Source organism: Podarcis erhardii, assembly GCF_964252035.2.
Source record: "Podarcis erhardii genome assembly, chromosome: 11".
NCBI classification, from domain to species: domain Eukaryota; kingdom Metazoa; phylum Chordata; class Lepidosauria; order Squamata; family Lacertidae; genus Podarcis; species Podarcis erhardii.
In genome coordinates, this window is record NC_138501.1 from 48,614,076 (window position 1) to 48,637,661 (window position 23,586).

Below are 23,586 nucleotides of genomic sequence, written 5' to 3' on the forward strand. Positions count from 1 at the left end.
TGGCTTCACTTGTGCCTCTACCGCCGTTTGCGCCAGCCTCTGAATCATGGGATTCCTACCTCGCTCGGTTCGACTGCTACCTCCAAGCCAACGAGCTGACAGCAGTATCAAAGGATCGTAAGCGGGGCCTATTCCTCAGCCTCTGTGGGCCTGAGGTGTTTGAGACGGCCCGAGCATTGGTTGCGCCCGAAGCAGTCCAGGCAACACCATGGGACACGATCCAAGAGAAGCTCCGCAACCACTACGCACCAAAGCCGTCCAAGATTGCTGCCCGCCATGCGTTCTACCACCGGAACCAGGCAGAGGGGGAGTCAATCAACAACTACACCACCGCCCTGCGACAGGCTGCAATGCACTGTGAGTTCCGAGACTTAGACGATGCCCTGATGGATCGAATCGTCTGCGGGGTCCGGGACATCCATCTGCAACGGCGTCTCCTCGCCAAGCCAGACCTCACGCTGCAGAAAGCCATTGAGGAGGCTGTGGCCTCAGAAGCTGCTGAACGCTCCGCCCAGGAGATCCGCAAGTGTAGCAGCCTGCGTCTTGCTCGGGAGCCAGTTCCGGTGCATCATGAAGAGGCCAGCAGTGATGAGGCATCCTCCAGTGAAGGCGATGACGTGCACCAGACAAAGCGGGAGCACAGGAAGTTCCAACAGAAGTCCAAGGGCCAACCGGAATGTGCCGGCTGCGGAGGCAACCATTCCCGTGCCAAGTGTCGATTCAGAGACGCCATCTGTAGGAAGTGTTCCAGAAGGGGCCACATCGCTAAGGTCTGCCGATCGGCTCCGTCTGACACCCCCCCTTCATCGACTCGCAAGTCCAAGCCTTCACTCCAGTCTGCCAAGGAAAGTTGTTTCGCTCTCACCAACTGCCGCTGCCCGTCTGGAACCACGATTGGCCAAACCGACTCGCCTACGCGACGCAAGCTGAACGTCACGGTGCTCATTGAAGGAGCTCCATGTGACATGGAGATCGACACCGGGTCTGCCCTGTCCATCGTGTCGTGGAGCACCATCAAAAGACTGGTACCCAGAGTGTCCAAAAGGCAACTCGACTCTCACCGCGTACACCTGAGAGACTACCAGGGAAACGACATTCCCGTGGTAGGCGTTGGCCGGTTCCGGATTGCCTTCAAGGATTTTTCGGGCCTGCTCCGGTTGGTGGTGGTCGAAGGTCAGCGGCCAAGCCTCCTAGGGCTAGACTGGTTTGATGCCCTCGGCCTGGAAGTCACCGGCATCAACTGCATCTCTAACGCAGAGACTGAGGGTCTGGTCAAAGACTTTGCCGAGGTTTTTGACGGCACCTTGGGGCAATATACAGGTACGCCCATCTCCTTTAGCCTTGATCCACAAGTCGCCCCCATCAAGCTAAAGCCACGCCGGGTTCCCTTTGCTCTCAAGGCTAAGGTGGACGAACAACTGGACAAACTGATCGCCCAAGGAGTTTTGGAGCCGGTTGACCACGCCAAGTGGGAAACCCCCATCGTCACGCCTGTCAAGCCAGATGGGTCGGTGAGAATCTGCGCTGACTACAAGTGCACGATCAACAAGGCACTTCAGCAGCACGCTTATCCGGTTCCTGTTGTCCAACACCTGCTGCATTCCCTGGGTGAGGGTAAGGTCTTCGCTAAGCTGGACCTTGCCCAAGCCTATCAACAACTGCCAGTCGATGATGCCACTGCTGAAGCCCAGACGATCGTCACCCACCGGGGGGCATTCCGTTGCCGCCGGTTGCAGTTCGGGGTGAGTGTGGCTCCTGGCATTTTCCAAAGCCTTATGGAGCGTCTCCTGCAAGGGCTTCCGGGCGTGGTACCATATTTTGATGACGTCTTGGTGTCTGCAGACTCACACCAGCAGCTGTTCGAGCGCCTCCGTGCCGTGCTGACCAGGTTCCAAGAGGCCGGGCTCAAGGTAAAGAGGGAGAAGTGCCAGATCGCCGTTCCACAGGTAGAGTTCCTGGGCTATCTTATCGATGCCTCCGGCCTTCACCCGACCGCATCCAAGATCCGCGCTATCCAGCAGGCCCCCACCCCAAAGAACAAGACGGAGTTGCAGGCATTCCTGGGGCTGCTGAACTTTTATAACATGTTCCTGCCCCACAAAGCCACAGTGGCTGAGCCTCTTCACCGACTCCTTAGTACAAAGACGCCTTGGGCCTGGGGTCATCGGGAGACGGCGGCCTTCAACGCGGTTAAGGCTCTCCTTTCATCAGACAGTGTGCTGGTACAGTACAGTGAATCCAGGCCGCTGGTACTTGCCTGCGACGCCTCACCTTTTGGCATCGGTGCTGTCCTTAGTCACCGTTTTCCAGATGGAAGAGAAGCACCACTCGCCTACTTTTCCAGGACACTATCTCTGACGGAACGGAATTACAGCCAGCTCGACAAGGAGGCATTGGCACTTGTGGCTGGAGTGAAGAGGTTCCATGAATACCTCTATGGCAGGACTTTTGACCTCATCATGGACCACAAGCCACTCCTGGGCCTCCTCGCCGGTGATCGTCCAACTCCACCGGTCCTCTCGCCACGCATGCTGCGATGGACTGTTTTCCTGGCTGCCTACCACTACCGGCTCATCCATCGCCCGGGGAAATCGATGGGCCATGCCGACGCCCTCAGCCGTTGCCCTCTTCCAGCATTTGTGGAAGACCCGGCTCCAGCTTCATCGCTCCTTCTGATTGAGGATCTTCCGGCAGCGCCTGTATCAGCTGCCACTGTGGCCTCCGCGTCTGCCCAGGATCGCACCATCAGCCGGGTGCTCAACTGGGTGTGGAGGGGGTGGCCACAAGGGCCTTTTGCATCGGAGTTCCAGCCCTTCGCAACCAGACAACATGAACTCTCAGCTCATCGCGGCTGTCTGCTGTGGGGAGACCGCGTCGTGATTCCCCAGGGACTCCGTCAGCGCGTCCTGGAGGCTCTGCACGTTGGCCACCCGGGAATTGTCAAAATGAAGGCGTTGGCTCGGTGTTACGTCTGGTGGCCTAATATGGACGATGCCATCACTGCCTGGGTGTCCGCCTGTCAAGCGTGCCAAGAGTCGAGGCCTGCACCACCGGCAGCTAAGGGACACACCTGGGAGACGCCAAAGACACCCTGGTCGAGGGTGCACATTGATCTGGCTGGCCCCTTTCACGGCCGGACCTTTATGGTAGTGGTGGACGCCTATTACAAATGGCTGGAGGTCGCCCTGATGCCCTCCACCACTACCGAAGCTGTCATCCGGGTGCTGCGAGGCCTGTTTGCAACGCATGGGTGTCCTGATGTCCTTGTCTCTGACAACGGACCACAGTTCACGTCAGGCACGTTTGAGCGGTATCTTTTGGGACTGGGCATCCGCCATGCCCTAATGGCACCCTTTCATCCATCCAGCAACGAGCAAGCGGAAAGAATGGTGCGCTCGGCAAAAGAGGCACTGGCGCGCCTGGACCGGGGAGACTGGCATGAGTGGGTCGCCGAATACTTGTTCGTGCAACACATCACCCCTCATGCGGCCACAGGGAGGAGTCCTGCTGAACTGCTTATGGGCCGCCGCCTCAGGTCACCGCTCGACCGGCTACACCCGGACTTTGCCGTGGCTGAACCCCCAGGCTGTGTCAACGCGCCACGGTCATTTGTCCCAGGAAACCAGGTCTTTGCCCGGAACTATGTGGGGGACATTCCTTGGGTGCTAGCCACAGTAGTAGGAGTCACTGGACCTCGCTCGTACCAGGTGGCACTCGAAGACGGACGCTTGTGGCGACGGCACATAGACCAGCTTAGGCGCAGGGTTGGGGACTTGGACACTACCGAGGTGCCCCCAACTGCGCTTGCGGCTCCAGAAGAGACACGTACAGATGGCGAGGCCCCACCTACACCTCCCTCGCAAACTGCCAGCGTGGAGCCGAACCAAGCCGCTTCAGAGGGTCTGCCAGACTTACCACAGACTCAGACCACTCCACTTGCGGAGGCTCCACCCACAGCAGCGGATCCAGGGGAGTTGGTTCCAACGCCACCTAGGGTCGCACCACAGCCTCAGCAAGAACTGTGTGGCCCTCCGGACTTGGCTACCAGTCCCCGGCGGTCTGGCAGAGTTCCCAAGCCCAAGCGCCCAACTTATTTAAAGGACTATGTTGTTGGACATGTATCACTGTTGGTCTAAGTATGGGAAATGTAACCAATATGCTTTTGTGCCTAATTGAACCATTACGCGTAGTGCTGTATATAAGGAAACCATTACGATTGTAACTAACGCCTTGTCTCGGTGGGGAGGGGTGTTATGTAGTGAAGTTTCACCCTGGGCCAGCAGGGGGATACTGTATATAGTTTTCACTCAGGTCTGTAGATAGTTTTCCCTCAGGTCCGCGTCAGTTATTTTAGGCGGGAACTCTGGGCTATTGTTGTTACAATGTTGACAGCCGGCTGCCTATAAAAGCAGGCCGGCTGAGCTGTTTGCAGTCAGTTCTATTCCAGCTTACGAAATAAAGAGCTACTTGGAGAAATCGCTGTGTCGTCTGCTATGTCAACCCACAACTTAACACTGCGCCACCCATGTCCCGTCCAATACAGCAGTAGAGAAAAGTAATTGAAGCTGTTTATTATTGGATAGGACCGTTTCTAGTTCTAAGCTAAATAACTGGTCTGGAGAAAGTAAAAGCAGCTGTGCTCGCTCATTTCTTCTCAGACCATGGGGACCTCTCATCCCTAGCCATGAGAGAGGAGAGGGAAAAGGAAGCTGTAAACAGGATGAAACCTAAGATGTATCAGTCTAAGCTTCAAAGGATAGAATCACAGAATCATGAATTTGTAGAGGGGAAGTGTGGGTGGAGCGCTTGATTTTAAAGATTCACCCACCACTATTTACATGGAGACTCCCTTGTACAATAAACTGTTGTGATTCAGACTTCTCTTCTTGCTAATTCTATTTGCATATGTTGCCTGTGTTTTTGGTGCTTCCCTAACTTTTAAGGCTGCCCAAGCCGCCAGATGAGATCCGTGCAGCGTTAAGGAGGCAACTAGCTAGGGAGGCGCTGTTCCGGCGGGCATGGAGTTGGCTGGAGGGTAAGGGCTGGCGTGGAAGGGGGTCCTTCGCCACTGTCCCGCCCTCCGGCGGCTTAAAGGGGCAGCGTGCCATCATCAAGCAGCCGGCGGCGGCGGTAGCAACCGCGTTACCAGGGCTTTGTTACACGCGCATGTTTTTACCTCGGTGCTCTTCCTGCCTGGCCACTTCTGAGCCTTGTGCCTTGCGGGTGGGCCAGGTTCAGATCTGGCAGGCCGGATCTGGCCCGCGCACCGTAGTTTGAGGACCCCTGTTCTAGATCCTTGCTGGGCTGGTTGTTGTTGTTGTTGTTGTTGTTGTTGTTGTTGTTTTAAAGTTACATTTCTTCTAAATATATTTTTCAACCCCCTTATCTCAGACTACAGATTTAATCAGCACAGCTGGTTACGATGGCATCATCCAGCACCTCAATGACGGCAGGAAGAACTGCAAGGAGTTTGAAGACTTTTTGAAGGAAAGGTAGGTGCTGAAGACTTGTCGGACTTGCTCCGTTATATATTATTGGTTTTACATAAATTTGTGCACAATAATTTTAACCATTCCAGAACATAAAAAGAAAAAGGTTCTTTCGAACCTTTGGACCTCCTCCCCTTCCTCCATGGGTTCCATTTCCCAAAAAAAATCTTCTCCCCCCCGCCCCCGCCAACCTCACAGGTGGGAATGCAAGAGAGGGCCTTCTTGGTGGTGGCTTCTCCCAGGCTCTGAAACTCCCTCCCTGGAGAAGCTAGACTGGCTCTCTCCTTAATAATAATAATAAGTAATAAATTTTATTTATACCCCGCCCTCCCCGGCCAAGACTCAGGCTCAGGGCGGCTAACGCCAGATATAAAACAATGGACTGAAATACAACTTAAAAAGCAAGATTAAAATACAACATTAAAATGCAGCCTCATTTCAGCAGAAACTCAAAAACTTTTTGGGGGATGAAAACGTCTTCACCAAGGCTAACTATCCAGACTAGTCCTACGTGGGCCAGAAAAAAGGCAGGGAAGTCCCCAAATAGGAGTTCCAACACAGAAGGAGAAAGGAAATAAATAAGAGGGGGAGGGGATCAAGTTGATTCCAAGCCAAAGGCCAGGTGGAACAACTCCTTGTTCCAATAGGCCTTTGTTTTGTTTTTTTAAGGAAAGGGGTTTAATTATGCTGTTTCTCATTATCTGTGCTTTGGTAAAAAAATTTAAAATATTGTTTCAGTTCTGTTGAAACCAACGCCTCTCCTTCATGGAAATTTCTAAGCACAGGTTGGATGGCTGCCTGTCATAGTTGCTTACCTGAGATTCCTGCATCACAGGGGGTTCGACTAGATGACCTCTGGGGACCCCTTCCAACTCGGCGGTTCTATGATTCTATTATAGTCCAAATTCATTTGTACTTGTTAATCTTCTATATGTTTTATCTTATTTTTTACAGATGGCCACCCAACCTGTTTATTTAATTTATATTTTGTTTTTTTAAAAAATATTCATTTTTCTTTTTCATTCATTACATACATCTCAAATTCTTAGCATTTACTATATATTCCTCCCTTCCTCCTTCCCCTCCTAAGCTTCCCCCAACTTCCGCTTCTGGTTTGCTTTTATTTTCACCCACTTTGCTATCTCTTAATAGAAAAAGTTATTAATAACATAACATAACATCAAGCCTAAAAGCATAAAAATAAAAGTAAATACACCATAAGAATATTTCACTATCTTCTAAACATTTTCTAATGCTGATAATGTGACTGTTTATGTTTATTTAAATCCTGCTATCAAGTCTATCGATTGTCTTTGTTTCTGCAAATATAATATGAATGGTTCCCAATCTTTTTCAAAGTCTCTGTTATCTTTTTCTCTTAGTCTGTCTGTCGTTTTTGCCAGTTCTGCATAGTTCATCAACTTCTCTTGCCATTGTTCTACATCTTCTATATGTTTCCCATATTTTACATGTGTTGCTTTCATTTGTGTAAGCCAACTTGGAGTCACTGGTGTGTGTGGGGAGGGGAGAGGCAGGATATGAACAAACAAACAAACAAACACTTTCTCTTCTCACGCAACAGGGCTTCTATAGAAGAAAGATATGGCAAGGACCTGATTAATTTATCACGGAAAAAACCCTGCGGGCAGACAGAGCTGAAGTGAGTGACTGCGGTCCCTAAAACTGTGTTGTTGTTTGTAAAAAAAAGGGGGGGTTAGACCCCATTTTTGGCTCAACCTCTGGACTTCCTTTGAATGAAACTCGGGTCAGATTCCAGTAACATAGTTCCATTAGCACAAGACGTTCTAGTTGCGTGATGGAAGGCACTTGGGGAAGGGTCCCAGGTTCAGATCCTGGCATGTCCGGGTAAGGCTTGGAGGGAGCTCCTGCTTCGGAAGCACTGGACAACCGGCTGCCAGCCAGTGTGGGAGATTTTGGCCTGTGGAGTCTGCCTTGGAATAAGGCAGCTCTCTTTTTGCCCTTATGAAGGTCCCCTCCTCTTCCTATGAAGGTAAAGGGACCCCTGACCATTAGGTCCAGTCATGACCGACTCTGGGGTTGCGGTGCTCATCTCGCTTTATTGGCCAAGGGAGCCGGCGTACAGCTTCCGGGTCATGTGGCCAGCATGACTAAGCCGCTTCTGGCGAACCAGAGCAGCACACGGAAACGCTGTTAACCTTCCTGCCAGAGCGGTACCTATTTATCTACTTGCACTTTCGAACTGCTAGGTGGGCAGGAGCAGGGACTGAACAATGGGACCTTACCCCATTGCGGGGATCCAAACCGTCGACCTTCTGATCGGCAAGTCCTAGGCTAGTGGTTTAACCCACAGCGCCACCCGCGTCCCTCCTCTTCCTGTACATTCCTGGAAATCTCTTCTGTGGGGTTTTCCCCTGCCCTTTGGAGCAGATTTGTGGGTGTGAGTGGGGGGTCCACATGGGAAGAGGAAAGTTCAAACATACCCTCCAAAAATCACTTTGCTAAAACGGAACTGCTTTGCAGAGGACATGTCTGTTTTTGGTCCAGAATTCGGACAGCTGTCTGCCCCCAGTCTAAAAAAGTCCCTGAGTCTATTATGAAAGCGAGGAGGGTTTTTGCTGGAAAAACACTCGCTGGTCTAAAAAAACGTATGTGACGTAACCGCAGTTCACTTCATTTCTGCCCAAGTAGGCTCTTCCAGTAATCATCGTTGCCCGTGCTCAGAATTCAGTTCCTGCTTTAGTGGAAACGAGAAAAGGCTGTGGCTTAGGGGAAGCTCCACTGCTTTAAATCGCTCCTGGTGGCTGGTTTTGCAATACGGTGAGGCAGCCATCTTGGGGAGCTGTGGGTAAAAGAAGGGGGGAGGAATTCTTTGGCTTTTGTAGGTTCAGATTTGCTCGTAACCAGTGCTGGATCTACATATATTTTAAACAAGAGGGATGTGGGTGGCGCTGTGGTCTAAAACACTGAGCCTCTTGTGCTTGCCAATCAGAAGGTCAGCAGTTCGAATCCCCATGACGGAGTGAGCTCCTGTTGTTCGGTCCCAGCTCCTGCCAACCTAGCAGTTCAAAAGCACACCTGGGCAAGTAGATAAATAGGTACCGCTCTGGCGGGAAGGTAAATTGCATTTCCATGCGCTGCTCTGGTTTCACCAAAATTGTCTTGGTCATGCTGGCCACATGACCCGGAAAAATTGTCTGCGGACAAATGCCGGCTTCCTCGGCCTGTAAAGTGAGATGAGTTCTGCAACCCCAGAGTCGTTCGTGACTGGACTTAACTGTCAGGGGTCCTTTACCTTTTTAAACAAGCTATAGCTTAGGGCCCCACTCTCTTGGGGGCCCCAAACAAATTTAAAGACAAAAAGCCTGGATGTACATTTCTAGAATATAAGATAAAAAACAAATAAAATTAAAGCTATGTACAGCAACAGTGTTCTGTGTTGTGTAGGCTCCTGTGATGTAAGTCATGGGCCCCGCCTGCTAGCCTGCTCCCTAAAATAAAACTGGTTTGCTCATTTCTATATATAGGGTAGGGACGCGGGTGGCACTGTGGGTTAAACCACAGAGCCTGGGACTTGCCAATCGGAAGGTCGGTGGTTCTAATCCCCACGACGGGGTGAGCTCCCGTTGCTCAGTCCCTGCCCTGCTCCTGCCCACCTAGCAGTTCGAAAGCACATCAAAGTGCAAGTAGATAAATAGGTACCGCTCCGGCGGGAAGGTAAATGGCGTTTCCTTGCACTGCTCTGGTTCGCCAGAAGCGGCTTAGTCATGCTGGCCACATGACCTGGAAGCTGTACGCCGGCTCCCTTGGCCAATAAAGCGAGATGAGCACCGCAACCCCAGAGTTCTCTGCGACTGGACCTAATGGTCAGGGGTCCCTTATAGGGTGCCTACATTCTGCATGGGTTGGCTGCATGGCAAAATGTGCAAATGGCTTTAGATACCTATTAGGTCCATAAATTACCATCTATCATATATTCAACACAAAAAACAGCGACAATTTGTTGTTGACAAAGGACAGCTGGACATATAAAGGGCCCCATTACCTTCAGTAGCTTAGGGCCTCATCAAACCTAAATCTGGCCCTGCTCATAACCCTTGTCTTTACCCCTCATTACCCCTGAGTTGTGTCTTGTATTTTTAAACTCCAGCTTATTCTAAGCCGAGTTGTGTGACCATTGGGGCACGGCCTGGGAACCATAGGAAAAGCTCTTAGGAGGTATTTCCCAGTGACCCGCTGACACATGTAGGATTTGTAACTGGGGACACGTTGGACATACCCTTTTTCGGTAGCCGCAATGCACAAATAGCCCCTCTAAGGGGACTGGGGTCTCCGAAACGGAATGTGCAATTCACGGTGAGTTGGGAGCCACAGGAAACACTAGAAAATCCAAGCTTTTTCCTTCGGGGCTCAGGAAGCTCTCAGAGACATTGGTTGCCACAATCCCATTGTAGCAAGCAAAGGTAGCCTTACAACTGATGTGTTTTTATTTCATTTAGAAATATTGATACATCGCTTCATCAGAAACAAAACACCTCTAAGAGGTTTACGCCCGCTAGTATAAAATAGTTACTTCCAAAACTAGTGACAAAACCCAGACATTAAAAAAACAGCGTAATAAAAAATATGGATAAAATCCGCAAGTATTTATTTATTATTTCTTTTTAGCTACAGTTGATTTTAATCATCTTTTGAATATTTTAAAATAACCAGTGATTTTAACATTTTGTTTATTTTTTTAAAAAACCAACCAGAAGTTTGGGGTTTCCCCCCGCGGGAAACCATTTTGATTAAATTGTAGAAATTTGGAAATAATTGGGATTATTTTGATATTAATTGGAATAACTGTACAATTGGCAAAACTGTGGTAATATTGGGTAAATATTGGAAAATTAATAAAAAATTATAACAGGGTTTGGTTTTTTAATTTTTTTGTGTGCAATCAAGTGATATATAAAGTTAGTTAAATTATTATTATTATTATTTTTAAAAAGTAGAAAAACTGTGTACTAGGTCTGCCTAAAACAAAAGGGTTTTGTTATCTCCTCTTTCTAGATCTGGGCTGGCCTCTTCCTAGGTATATAACAGAGCAGCATTTATTTTTTTTACAAGTGTTACAGTGGAAAATGGGTGGATCTGCTCTATGGGGTACAACCTGATTATGGGGCAGAGTCCACTGGGAAGGTTTCTTGCACAACCCCCTTGCAGTCAAGAGGAGCTGTGCAGGAGACTTTCCCAGTGGAGCTGCCCCATGTTAAGTCATCTGCATGTATGTGTGTGAGAGAGACAGAGAGGGGGGTGTTGTTTGGATTTTTAGCCCATCTTGAGAAATCTTGGCATATTTACCCGGCCGCCAAGTGCTTTTGAGGAGGTCTCTGGCAGCGGAAGAAAGAGAAGCCAAGGACCTCACGCCCAGCCGTAAAAATTTGTCCTCTGAATTTCAAAGGTTGCATCACCGGGTGTTGAAACAAGGCCAGTTTATGCAAGTTCACAAGGAAGTCTTGTTCTGGCGTGTGGCATAAAAACAGATTTGATGATTTCTTCCTCTCTCCAAGGTTTCCCAGATTCTAACTGTTTGCTCCTTTCTCTCCCCCCTCACTCTTTCTGCATTTCCTCCAGCACCCTGAGAAGAGCTCTTGAGGTTTTCAAGCAACGTAAGTAACTTTTAACGGTCTCCAGAATGTGCAGAACTGTGGCTCGGGTTGTGTGTGAAGCTAATGTGAAGAGATGTACAAACACATACACAAGGGAGTGAAATCACTGGCTCGAAATACTTTGATACTTGCAGGTTACCTTGGGGGGAGAAAGCCATGTATTTTTAGCTAATTCTCTCTCCTCTCCCCTCCTCCCCCCCCCCTAATTTCATGGAACTCTCTGGCATTTTAATTTCCTTTACTCCAGTTCCTCCCTAGAAGACTTACAGCGGATTGCAAAGTCTTACCGTATTTTTCGCCCTATAGGACGCACTTTCCCCCCTCCAAAAATGAAGGGGAAATGTGTGTGCGTCCTATGGGACGAATGCAGGCTCCTTGGCTTCAGTGATAGCAACGGGAAGTCTCCGAAGCCTGTGCTCCGGAGGCTTCGCGTTGCTTTCGCTGAAGCCAGGAGAGTCTGCTCTTTGAGGCTGGCGGTGGGGGAAAGCAGCGCTTCCCCCCACCGCCAGCCCCACAAGCTGGGTCGGAAAGCCCGCAGGAGCCCGCAGGAGCCGCGCACTCTTTAAAGGTTGCGCGGCTTCTGCGGGTTTTTCTATGAGGTGGGGGAATGCGGGTTTTTCTATGAGGTGGCGTGCTGCTCTTGGGGGCTTTTCCCCGAGGAGGGACAAGGGACTGACTGGCCATTTCAGTCCCTTCTCCCTCCTGGTCGAAAAGCCCGCGGCTCCTGTGGGCTTTTGCGGGAGGCGGGGGAATTCCGCCACCTCCCGCAAAAGCAGGAAGAAGGTGTCTTGGAGTAGCGCACAGGCAGCGTGCAGCCTGTCCGCTGCTCCCAGAGCTGCGGGTGGGAATCATATATCCCCCCTTGATTTCCCCCCCTGAAAACTAGGTGCGCCCTATAGGGAGAAAAATACGGTATTTACTCTAAGAATGCGGGCAGCTCTTTTCACGGCTGGAAACCCTCTACCTTACTTTTTCTTTACCTCCTTATTCCATTTATATTCCACCTTTCCTCTGAGGCGCTCAATGCGGCACGCACAGTTCTCCCCCTCCCTATTTTATCCTCACAACAACAACCCTGTGAGGTAGGTCTGGCTGAGAATGAGTGACAGGTGTAAGGTCACCCGACGAGCTTAGTGGCTGAGTAGGGATTTGAACGCAGGTCTCTTAGGTCCTAGTGCAACACACTAAACCACTACACCAGGGGTCAGGAACCTTTTCCAGCAGGGGGCCGGTCCACTGTCCCTCAGACCTTGTGGGGGGCCGGACTATATTTTTTTTGGGGGGGGGGAATGAACAAATTCCTATGCCCCACAAATAACCCAGAGATGCATTTTAAATAAAAGGACACATTCTACTCATGTAAAAACACCAGGCAGGCCCCACAAATAACCCAGAGATGCATTTTAAATAAATGGACACATTCTACTCATGTAAAAACACACTGATTCCCAGACCGTCCGTGGGCTGGATTTAGAAGGCGATTGGGCATGGGTGCATGGGTAAGCAAACTAAGGCCCAGATCCGGCCCCCGGGCCTTAGTTTCCTTACCTGTGCACTACACCATGCTGGCTGTCATTGCAGCCCTCTCATATTGCAGCCCTCTTAGCAGGCTAGGAAAGGAACGGTTTGATAATATCCTGCCCATCTGACTGGGTTGCCCCAAAATTGAGGATCAGGTCAGGATGGGTGTGCAGAGCTTGCGGATGTCACGAAGGAGTCCCCAAACTAGGCTGGCACAATTTTGAACATGGTTGTTAAACAGGAGATGTTAATTGCACTGCATGCGAATCTCTGGGGTTGAATAGTTCTTTTTTATATACAGTGGTACCTCGGGTTACATTTGCTTCAGGTTACATACGTTTCAGGATACACACGCTACTAACCCAGAAATAATACCTCGGGTTAAGAACTTTGCTTCAGGATGAGAACAGAAATCGTGCAGCGGCGGCAGCAGGAGGCCCCATTAGCTAAAGTGCTACCACAGGTTAAGAACAGTTTCAGGTTAAGAACGGACCTCCAGAACGAATTAAGTTCTTAACCCGAGGTACCACTGTATATGTTTTTATTAATTTTTTAACATATCAATTCCAACAAGCATTTAACATAACTTCTTATCTTATACAATATTTTAGACTTCCGTCAACAACCTCTGAAGATTTTCCGTTCTTTATCACTTATTCTGCATTTCTTAATTTCTCTATTACTTTTAATTATCCTTAACTAATCATTCTTTTCAAAGTCTTCCTTGCAATATTTCACAAAGTCCTCCTAACAGAACCTTTCGTAGTCCTACTAGCGTAATCTGTTTATTACAATTGCTTTTCAAATAGTTCAAATGTTTACTCCAGTCCTCAAAGAATCTCTGATCCCGCAGGTTTCGAATCCTTCCTGTGAATTTATCTAATTTGGCATAGTCCATTAATTTCATTTGCCATTCTTCTTTTGTCGGTAATTCTTCTTGCTTCCATTTTTGTGCCGGGGTTGAATAGTTCAGGGTGTCAGATAGGGGACCAGAGATGCCAGCAGCAGAGCTGAATGGGCAGTTGTCCTCACAAAGGATGTGCTCTGCCCTTCCCTGAGATCCTCTGACTCAGTATAAGATGTTGTTGTTTGGTCATGTCCGACTCTTTGTGACCCCCTGGACCAGAGCACGCCAGGCACTTCTGTCTTCCACTGCCTCCCGCAGTTTGGTCAAACTCATGCTGGTAGCTTCGAGAACACTGTCCAACTACCTCGTCCTCTGTCGTCCCCTTCTCCTTGTGCCCTCAGTCTTTCCCAACATCAGGGGCTTTTCCAGGGACTCGACTCTTCTCATGAGGTGGCCAAAGTATTGGAGCCTCAGCTTCAGGATCTGTCCTTCCAGTGAGCACTCAGGGCTGATTTCCTTAAGAATGGATACGTTTGATCTTCTTGAAGTCCATGGGACTCTCAAGAGTCTCCTCCAGCACCATAATTGAAAAGCATCAATTCTTCGGCGATCAGCCTTCTTTATGGTCCGGCACTCACTTCCATGCATCACTACTGTGAAAACCATAGCTTTAACTATACGGACCTTTGTTAGCAAGGTGATGGCTCTGCTTTTTAAGATGCTGTCTAGGTTTGCCTAGGTTTGCTGTCTAGGTTTGTCATTGCTTTCAGTATAAGAAAGCATCCTTTGTTTGCTTTTTATTCCTTTAAGAGAGGCTAAAGCATAGCATAGTCTGCCCAGCCTCTGATTCTGCCACGAGCTCCTTGCCTTTGTTTGCTTAATGACTCTCTCAGGCCTTTTAGTTTGGAAGCGCTCCTGTCTTTGCACCCTGGGTCCGTGGAGCAGAAATAAACACTCTCACCGCCCTTGACAGAGGGTGAAAGACATGAGCGCAGAAAAACTGCCACACATTAAGGATCCTTGGACAGAAACAGAGAACAGTGCAATGCCAGGAATGTCTGCGTTTCATAATGCATTTGTGAAACCTGAGCAGTGTTTCTGCAAAAGTCCATGGGGTTTCTAGGAACCCTGCTTGCCTGCAACATGAAATGTGGGTTGGTGTTTTTTTTATGGATATTCTCAGCCTTGGATGGCTTCCCACTTGATAGGCAGCCTCCAGGCAGGGGAGTTTCCCACGTTGCCAGTTTAGTGGCATTTTTTTGGTGTTGGCTGGACTGACCCTGGAATTCCCAAAGTCGTCTTGGTTCCTCACAGGGAGGAACTGGCGAACAACGGTGAAAACGCAACGGGGGAATTGTGAGAAAGGTCTCGTGGGAATCAAGGGCTCCTTCGCCCTCGTTTCAGGCATCTGAACGGATTAGAACAGAATTTTATCAAACCCCTTTCGGCAGTCCACCATAACCTTTTAAAAATAAGCATCAGTGAAGACTGTACAATAGGACAGAAAAGGCGAGTGGCTAAGGATTTGTTTATTTATCCGTTCGAAATACTGCCCTTTTCATGCCGTTGCTGAGCGATTCTCAAACTTTTTGGGGGGAGTTCCATAAACTCATCCCTAGTAAAGTAAAGGTAAAGGGAACCCTGACCATTAGGTCCAGTCATGACCGACTCTGGGATTGCGGCGCTCATCTCGCTTTACTGGCCGAGGGAGCCGGCGCACAGCTTCTGGGTCATGTGGCCAGCATGACTAAGCCGCTTCTGGCGAACCAGAGCAGCGCACGGAAACGCCGTTTACCTTCCTGCCGGAGCGGTACCTATTTATCTACTTGCACTCTGACGTGCTTTTGAACTGCTAGGTTGACAGGAGTAGGGACCGAGCAACGGGAGCTCACCCTGTTGTGGGGATTTGAACCGCCAACCTTCTGATTGGCAAGTCCTAGGCTCTGTGGTTTAACCCACAGAACCACCCCTAAAAATCATTATTCAGAATAGCGGTTTGCACAGCCCACGAAGGACGATAATAACATGAGAGCAATCCAAACAGTAGCCATTAATTTCATCTTCATTCCAAATTCCAATTAGAAACATTAAGATTAATTCAACAAAATTTGTGAACTTGAACCCATGGTACCAGCATTGGTAATTCCACTGTCTCCCTAGGGCACCTGTTTTCCCTGTTCAGCCCCATATTAATTTGGTGGGGAGCAGCTTAGCTGGATGGGAACATCTCTACTAAACGCTTCTAAACCCTGTCCCTGCAGACTGGTGTTTCCTTAGGGGCTGTATTCTGCAACATGTGGTTGACGGAACAATTGTGTGTTAGTGGTGGATTTCTACTGGAACATTCACATGGCATCCTGTTTTGCTAGTTGTTCTGAGATGTTTCCCCAACATTATTATTGCCGCTATAGCAGAATTAAGCAAAAAATAAAGTAACGAAAACTGCAACATTCACTGTATATAAAAAAATTAATCACAGCGTTTTAGTCGGAAACTCCACGTCAGATGACCTTGGGAATGTTGTTGTTGTGCTTCAGCCTCGGTTTCCCTTCTGCAAAGCAGCAGTAAAAGTGACATTCTTTCCAGATTTGGGTGGCGAGGAGGAACAAAGCCTGCCATTTACATTTCCTCCCAGTGATTCTTTTGTTATACCGTTCCTTGCTTTCATATATTTTTTTAAAAAGAATACTTTATTTAGAATTCAACAATAGCAAAGGAAAAAAACCACAGTAGTTTCTACATCAATGCATTACAATTAACCAATTTTAACAATATATAAGTAGTAATAGAAAAATTGCACAACATCACTTTTAACTTACTGAAGTTTTCATATTACACTTTTATCTCTTTCTTATCATATCCTTGCTTTCAGAGGTGGACAGCGTCGGGCAGAGCCACATCCAGTTGGCCCAAACATTGCGCGAAGAGGCTAGGAAGATGGAGGACTTCCGGGAGAAACAAAAGCTCCATCGCAAAAAGGTCAGGAGCACGAGAGGGGTTGGAGAAGGTCCTTGGAGACAGATGGGGGCGGCCGGTGCCATTTTGCCGCCTGAGGCCTGTCCCGCTTCTCCTTCCCAGAGATAGGGCATTCTGCAAAATGTTGACACTTGGCTTCTCCGCTCGGGACAGGAAAGATGAGCGACGATGGCACACGCTGGAATGCCTCCCTCTTGTCGCTATTCTGGTGGCAACGGTGGGTTGGGCAGAGCGGCACCTCTTGTGCTCCCATCACCTGAGGCGGGTGCTTCACCCCGCCTCATGGGCAAGAGAGGTGTGATACTGTTAACCTGGAACAAAGGTCCAAAATCGTTGTCCGTTCCCGACCAAAGAAAACACGGGATAGCAGTTGGAAAGGTAAATAAACGGCCTTGGCCTAGTATACCGGAAGGAGCATCTCCACCCCCATTGTTCTGCCCGGACGCTGAGGTCCAGCTCTGAGGGCATTCTGGCGGTTCCCTTATTGTGAGAAGCAAAGCTACAGGGAACCAGGCAGAGGGCCTTCTCGGTAGTGGCACCCGCCCTGTGGAACGCCCTCCCATCAGATGTCAAAGAGATAAACAGCTACCTGACATTTAGATAACATCTGAAGGCAGGCCTGTTCAGGGAAGGCTGTCCCTTGGTTTTTGAACATTTCAGAAGTCAAACAAACTTCTGGAACGGGTTAAGTTTGGCACTTTTGTTTTTGCTATTTATTTTGCGTTTTTGTTTTTGAGGCATTTTTGGTTAATTTGTTTTTGTGACTGTGTGGATGATTATTTTTATCATCTACAATACTGTCTTATTTATTTTATAGTACAGTACAGTGGTACCTCGGGTTACATACGCTTCAGGTTACATACACTTCAGGTTACAGACTCCACTAACCCAGAAATATTACCTTGGGTTAAGAACTTTGCTTCAGGATGAGAACAGAAATCGTGCTCCAGCGGCATGGCGGTAGCAGGAGGTCCCATTAGCTAAAGTGGTGCTTCAGGTTAAGAACAGTTTCAGGTTAAGAACAGACCTCCAGAACAAATTAAGTACTTAACCCGAGGTACCACTGTAGTCATACCTCGGGTTACAGATGTTTCAGGTTGTGTTTTTTTGGGTTACTGCCGAAACCCGGAAGTACCGGAACGGGTTACTTCTGGGTTTCGGCGGTCGCGGATGCACAGAAGCGCCAAATCGCAACCCGCGCGTGTGCAGATGTGCCGCTGCGGGTTGCGAATGCTGGTTGCGAATGTGCATCCCGCACGGATCATGTTCACAACCCGAGCGTCCACTGTACATTGATTACTGCTTTCATTTTATGGTTCAGTGGTCTCATTAGATAGTAAAATTCATCTTAAATTGCTGTTTTAGGGGTTGTTCTTAAAAGTCTGGAACGGATTAATCCGTTTTGCATTACTTTCTATGGGAAAACACGCCTTGGTTTTGGAACAGACTTCCGGAATGGATTAAGTTTGAGAACCAAGGTGCCACTGTATTCAGGTTAAGAACAGTTTCAGGTTAAGAACGGACCTCTGGAACGAATTAAGTACTTAACCCAAGGGGTGTGTGTGTGTGTGTGTGTGTGTGTGTGTGTGTGTGTGTATGCCTGATATTTACTTCTCCAGATCCCGACAACTCAGGGAAACTTTCCAGCTCAGCCGGATAAGATATAATCAGGCATGTTGGGATACATTACTTTCAGCCATCCTAACGAGAGGTCATAAGAAATTTTGGAAGGCTGTAGCAGACTCCCCACAGACACAGGATGATTCGCTGACACTGATTCCATCTTTATTCCCTCTCTTTTTAACCTTTTTCTTAATGACCTCGCATCTTCACTAAGACAGGTGGATGCCCACAGCCCAAAACTCAATGCATTAATCATTCCCATCCTCCTATACGTAGATGATATGATTTTGCTTTCCCGGACAAGAATTGGTTTAAAGCAATTGTTAAATTCCTGTATTGACTCTCTGTCCAGAATGAAATTGTGTATGAACTTTGATAAAAGCAAAATAATGGTTTTGGGGAATTCACGCAAGACTTTACATTGCAACTAAACACAGAGCCACAAGCAGCACAGAGATTGCTGAGCTCAGGCACGCAGATTGTGATGTTCAGGTACAGGTAATCTCCACCATCTTTCGGTAGAAATAATAAATAGGCTGCCACTCCAGGGATTGAGCACGCACACATTTGTGCTTGCCACACCACCCCGCAGGTGGCAATTCCAGTTCCCATTGTGTTTGGGAGCCCTAAAATGTGATAAACATTTGAGAGCCAGTGTGGTGTAGTGGTTAAGAGCGGTAGTCTCGTAATCTGGGGAACCGGGTTCGCTTCCCCGCTCCTCCACATGCAGCTGCTGGGTGACTTTGGGCCAGTCACACTTCTCTGAAGTCTCTCAGCCCCACTCACCTCACAGAGTGTTTGTTGTGGGGGAGGAAGGGAAAGGAGAATGTTAGCCGCTTTGAGACTCCTTAAAGGGCGTGAAAGGCGGGATATCAAATCCAAACTCTTCTTCTTCTTAAACTCTGGTTCCAAGAAGAAAACAACCTCCATTCAGCACCCGAACTTCTCTACCGCTATTGGACATGGCAGAGTTTCTTGTCTGCCCATTTTAATTTCCTCATTCCTTTCACAACTGCTTCCCCCTCTCCTCCGCTAGTGGAACAAAATCCAGCTTGCACCTTAACTGCATAGGGCTCAGACCAGGTAACAGAGCACAGCTTCCTTGTTTGAGGGCGATATCTTGCGTTTCTGCATTTCTAAGCTCTGGAGAAAAAGCTTTAGGTTTTGAATTTCCTTTTCAAACTAAGAGCTTCTATAATTATACCCTCCCCGCTGAAAAATGCAGGGCAGGATCCAGCTATGAATCCATTATTTTATTGCACGTATCAGTTGCTTTTTTAAAGGAACAGTGAACTCAAAGCGACTTAGCAATAAAATATTAAACTTTGGAACCAATAAAAAATAAGAACCATAGTAGTGTCGTGAAACTCCTCAAGATCAAGCCCAAAAGCCTAGCTGAAAACCCTGTCTCCTCTGACCTGAATCAACAAAGAAACTCATCTTTGGTTAAATTAAACCAAATTTCTAGCTGCCATGGGTCTGCAAAGGGAATGAAAGAATTTCAAGTAGTACATGAGGAAGCAAAGTGAAGCTGCTGTGCTTTCGGCATGATTTAAGGTCTTTTACTGGTGCTCTGCTTCGGTTATCAGGAAATACAACCCTTTAACAAACCTCAAGAATTCAGTGGAATTCAGATTCTCTGTTAGGTGTCCAAATCGGAGGCCTGTAGCAAAGACATGACAATTCAGTTTTGCAAGATGAAGCGGAAGACGTTCGCGGTAATTCCTCTCCTTGTAAAACACGTGTGGCCTTCTATATTTAGAAAGGGGAAACGGATTTCTCTTTCCTTCCCTGTTCTGCTGAAGAGCAAAAGGCTCCACTAACCCTGGTACTCTTTCCGCAGATCGAACTCATAATGGACGCGATTCACAAAAACCGGAATCTGCAGTACAAGAAAACCCTGGACGTGAGTTAATTCTTCTCCCCTGGTTCTTAAGATACCACATGCCCTTGCAGATCACCCTCTCTGGCAGTCGTGTGGTGAAGCAGGTTCAGCTTCATTCGGCGAGACGAGCCTGAGTGTAGAAAGCCTCAGCACAATTTGCAGAGAGAATAAAACAGTGCCTGGCTGGTCATCAAGAGGCAGGGAGTTCCAAAAATCAGTTTCTTACAAAAGCAGAGCAGGTATTATATGTGACACCTGTGGCTGTGTTGCTGCCACAAGTTGAAGCAATCCAGAGAGCATTTATGGGACAAATCGGGAGGACCTGGACAACCAACACCCTGTGTTGTGGATGGGTACATTGGTCAGCCACAATACCCGATTGGTAGGTCCCTCGAAGCTGGGTGCAATCTGGCCAATGGGACGCAGTCTAAATGGTTTGAGGGACCTATTTATACCCATGCACGGACGCGGGTGGCGCTGTGGGTTAAACCACTGAGCCTAGGGCTTGCCGATCAGAAGGTCGGCAGTTCAAATCCCCGTGACAGGGTGAGCTCCCGTTGCTTGGTCCCTGATCCTAGCCAACCTAGCAGTTCGAAAGCATGCCAGTACAAGTAGATAAATAGGTACCGCTCCAGCGGGAAGGTAAATGGCGTTTCTGTGCGCTGCTCTGGTTCTCCAGAAGCGGCTTAGTCATGCTGGCCACATGACCCGGAAGCTGTACACCAGCTCCCTTGGCCAATAAAGCGAGATGAGCGCTGCAACCCCAGAGTCAGTCACGACTGGACCTAATGGTCAGGGGTCCCTTTACCTTTACTTTATGTGACCCAGAGCTTCCTCTTTTGGCACGTGCATTCGGAACACCCACCCACCTCTCCCTACTTTTAGGGCTTTGCGCTTGACCTTGCTATGCCGTCATGTGTCATCTGTCGTTGGGACAGGGGCACGTTGGGACAGGGGCACGGCAGGAATTTCCCCCACTTGGCCGATTGGCTGTTGCCGTTTGGGTTTTGCCTGCTGCGTAGCAAATCGTCACAACTTGTAAGGTTGCAGATAGGCTCTGGTTCAGGTGATAGGGATGGGAGAATGCTCTCGCCATCCCTATGTGTATTCCGTTAAAGGAATCCAGGGACTCGATGGTTTGGTCAACACCTGAGAGGGGGTTGTGCCCATGCCTGAGTCCACAGGGACATTTGGGTGGCAGAGATGGCCTGTTCCCGTGCCCAGCTTTCCGCTTATCCAGGTGTTCACCCTTGGCTGACCTATGCTGGTGCCCTGGGTCAGCGCTACCTGCATGGCAGGGAGCTAGTCGAACCAGAGCCTATGCAACCAGTCACTTTCTGTAATCAATAAAGTTGTGGCCTAAATTCTGCCAAAAACCAAACCTAAAATTTGAGTCAATTGTGAATTTATTTAAGGGGGAGGTTTCTGGGTCTGAACACGCAAGGCCAATCTCATAGGTAGCCTGGTCCAAAGTTGATACGGTCTCTGTCGTAACCCTTTGATGTACATCCTTTGCAACCTGTTGCATCCTGGTTTCCCCTCAGGCCAAGAGGCTGTATGAGCAAAGGTGCCGGGACAAGGATGAGGCGGAGCAGGCCGTCCACCGGAGCGCCAACCTGGTCACGCAAAAGCAGCAGGAAAAGGTTAGGAAGGTGCAAGGGGGGGTCGTGGGGAGAGGGAGCTGGGTGGAGCTGAAGTATGACCCTAAACAAGGCCAAAAATAGGGAGATGAAAGAGGGAGGACCATAGCTCAGTGGTGGGGAGCTTTCGGTTTCTTAACAAATGTATTTTTCAACATTTTCATTAACTCATTATATATCATTTCCCAGAAAGCCTTTATGTACCTATTTGTAGGTCCACCACATGTGGTAGAAGGTACCTTCTAAACAAAATGGAAGTTCTAGGGAAGGCTGAGGTCAGGCCCCCTTCCCTTAACCAAGATGGCGGTTGGAGACCCATCTGCCCAACTTTTCCTCACAGAGCTGCTCTCCTGGCTGGCCGAATGACGATTGACCTCCTTCCTTTTTATTCCCTTCCAGCTCTTCGTGAAGTTGGCTCAAACAAAGACAGCCCTGGAAGATTCGGGTGAGTTCACGTCCCCAGAAAAGTTGGGTTGCCAACTTTTGCACGGACCTCTGCTCTGCTGCCTTTAGCAGCAGCTTTGTCTGCAGCGGCCCCTTCCAACTCTACAATTCTGTGATTTCCTTTAAATATCTGAAGGGTTAACAACATGGTGGAAGGAGCTCACTCCTTTTCTGCTGGATTCAGGTTTAAAGAAAGGAGATTCCGACTGAACATCAGGAAGAACGCTCTACACAGCTGACTGTGCCCCCAAATACCCCAGTAATAAGATCATTAAGTTTGCAGATGATACAATGGTGGTTGGTTTAATTATGGCTGGAGAGGGGAAGGAAGTTGAGCAGTTGGGGGAGTGGTGCAGGAAAAACAACTTAACTCCTTAACTTAAAGAAAGCAAAAGAGATTACTGTGGACTTTAGGAAATGTAAATTGAATATTCAGCCACTTATTATTGAGGGGAAGTGTGTGGAACAGGTCTCGGTGTTTTGATTTCTGGGAATGGAGTTGAGAGATGACCTAACCTGGGGAGAAAACAGCAAAGACCTGATGAACAGAGCACAGCAGAGGTTATGTTTTCTGAGAATCCTCCGGAAAAACAATCAAAGGACCTGTTGATGGCATTTTACCATTGTACTGTGGAGAGTGTATTAACTTATGGTCTGTGTGTGTGGTTTGGGAGCTGCATGGTCAGGAGAAAAACAATGCTGTCCAGGGTTGTAAAGACTGCGGAGAGAATAACTGGGTGCACTCTTCCCACCTTGGATCAAATTTACGCTTCCAGGTGCCATAAGAAAGCTGCAGGGATAGCGCAGGATAGTGCACACCCCGGAAATGATCTCTTTCAGCTTCTGCCTTCTGGAAGAAGGCACAGGGTTATAAAGAATAGGACTAGCCGCCTGAGAAACAGTTTCTACCCAAATGCGATTTTGGTTTTAAACGCATTGTAAGGAGTCTGTAAGGGACACGAGTGGCGCTGTGGGTTAAACCACAGAGCCCAGGGCTTGCCGATCAGAAGGTCGGCGGTTTGAATCCCTGCCATGGGATGAGCTCCTGTTGCTCGGTGCCAGCTCCTGCCAACCTAGCAGTTCGAAAGCACCTCAAAGTGCAAGTAGATAAATAGGTACCGCTCCGGCGGAAAGGTAAACGACGTTTCCGTGCGCTGCTCTGGTTCGCCAGAAGCGGCTTAGTCATGCTGGCCACATGACCTGGAAGCTGTACGCCGGCTCCCTCAGCCAATAAAGTGAGATGAGCGCCGCAACCCCAGAGTCGGCCACGATTGGACCTAACGGTCAGGGGTCCCTTTACCTTTAAGGAGTCTGTATGGGAGAATATTGTATTTAAAAATGGGGTATCAGAGTTTTTAGGGGGCTAACCAGGTTGGGTTAGCTGGGATAGCAGGTTTGTTGGGTTTTGAATGTCTTATGTAGATTTTTCAATTTCATTGTTCTGTGTGGAAGAATGACAACAAAGATTATCGTATCGTAACTTTCTGACGGAAAGAGCCGTTCGGTGGTAGAATGAAGTCCCATGGGA

At 48.6% G+C, this 23,586-nt stretch overlaps 1 protein-coding gene across 2 annotated transcripts in view; it reads left to right on the plus strand.

Annotated features, from left to right (window-relative positions):
- PSTPIP2 (proline-serine-threonine phosphatase interacting protein 2) overlaps positions 1-23,586 on the plus strand; it is a 65,749-nt gene that overhangs the window by 30,209 nt on the left and 11,954 nt on the right. For both annotated transcript variants that reach the window (XM_081881636.1, XM_081881637.1), the window contains exons 2-8: positions 5,392-5,492; positions 7,072-7,149; positions 11,088-11,122; positions 16,363-16,469; positions 19,933-19,995; positions 21,519-21,617; positions 22,014-22,059. In XM_081881636.1, coding sequence (XP_081737762.1) covers positions 5,392-5,492; positions 7,072-7,149; positions 11,088-11,122; positions 16,363-16,469; positions 19,933-19,995; positions 21,519-21,617; positions 22,014-22,059 — 529 coding nt within the window. The remainder of the gene's footprint in view (positions 1-5,391; positions 5,493-7,071; positions 7,150-11,087; positions 11,123-16,362; positions 16,470-19,932; positions 19,996-21,518; positions 21,618-22,013; positions 22,060-23,586) is intronic.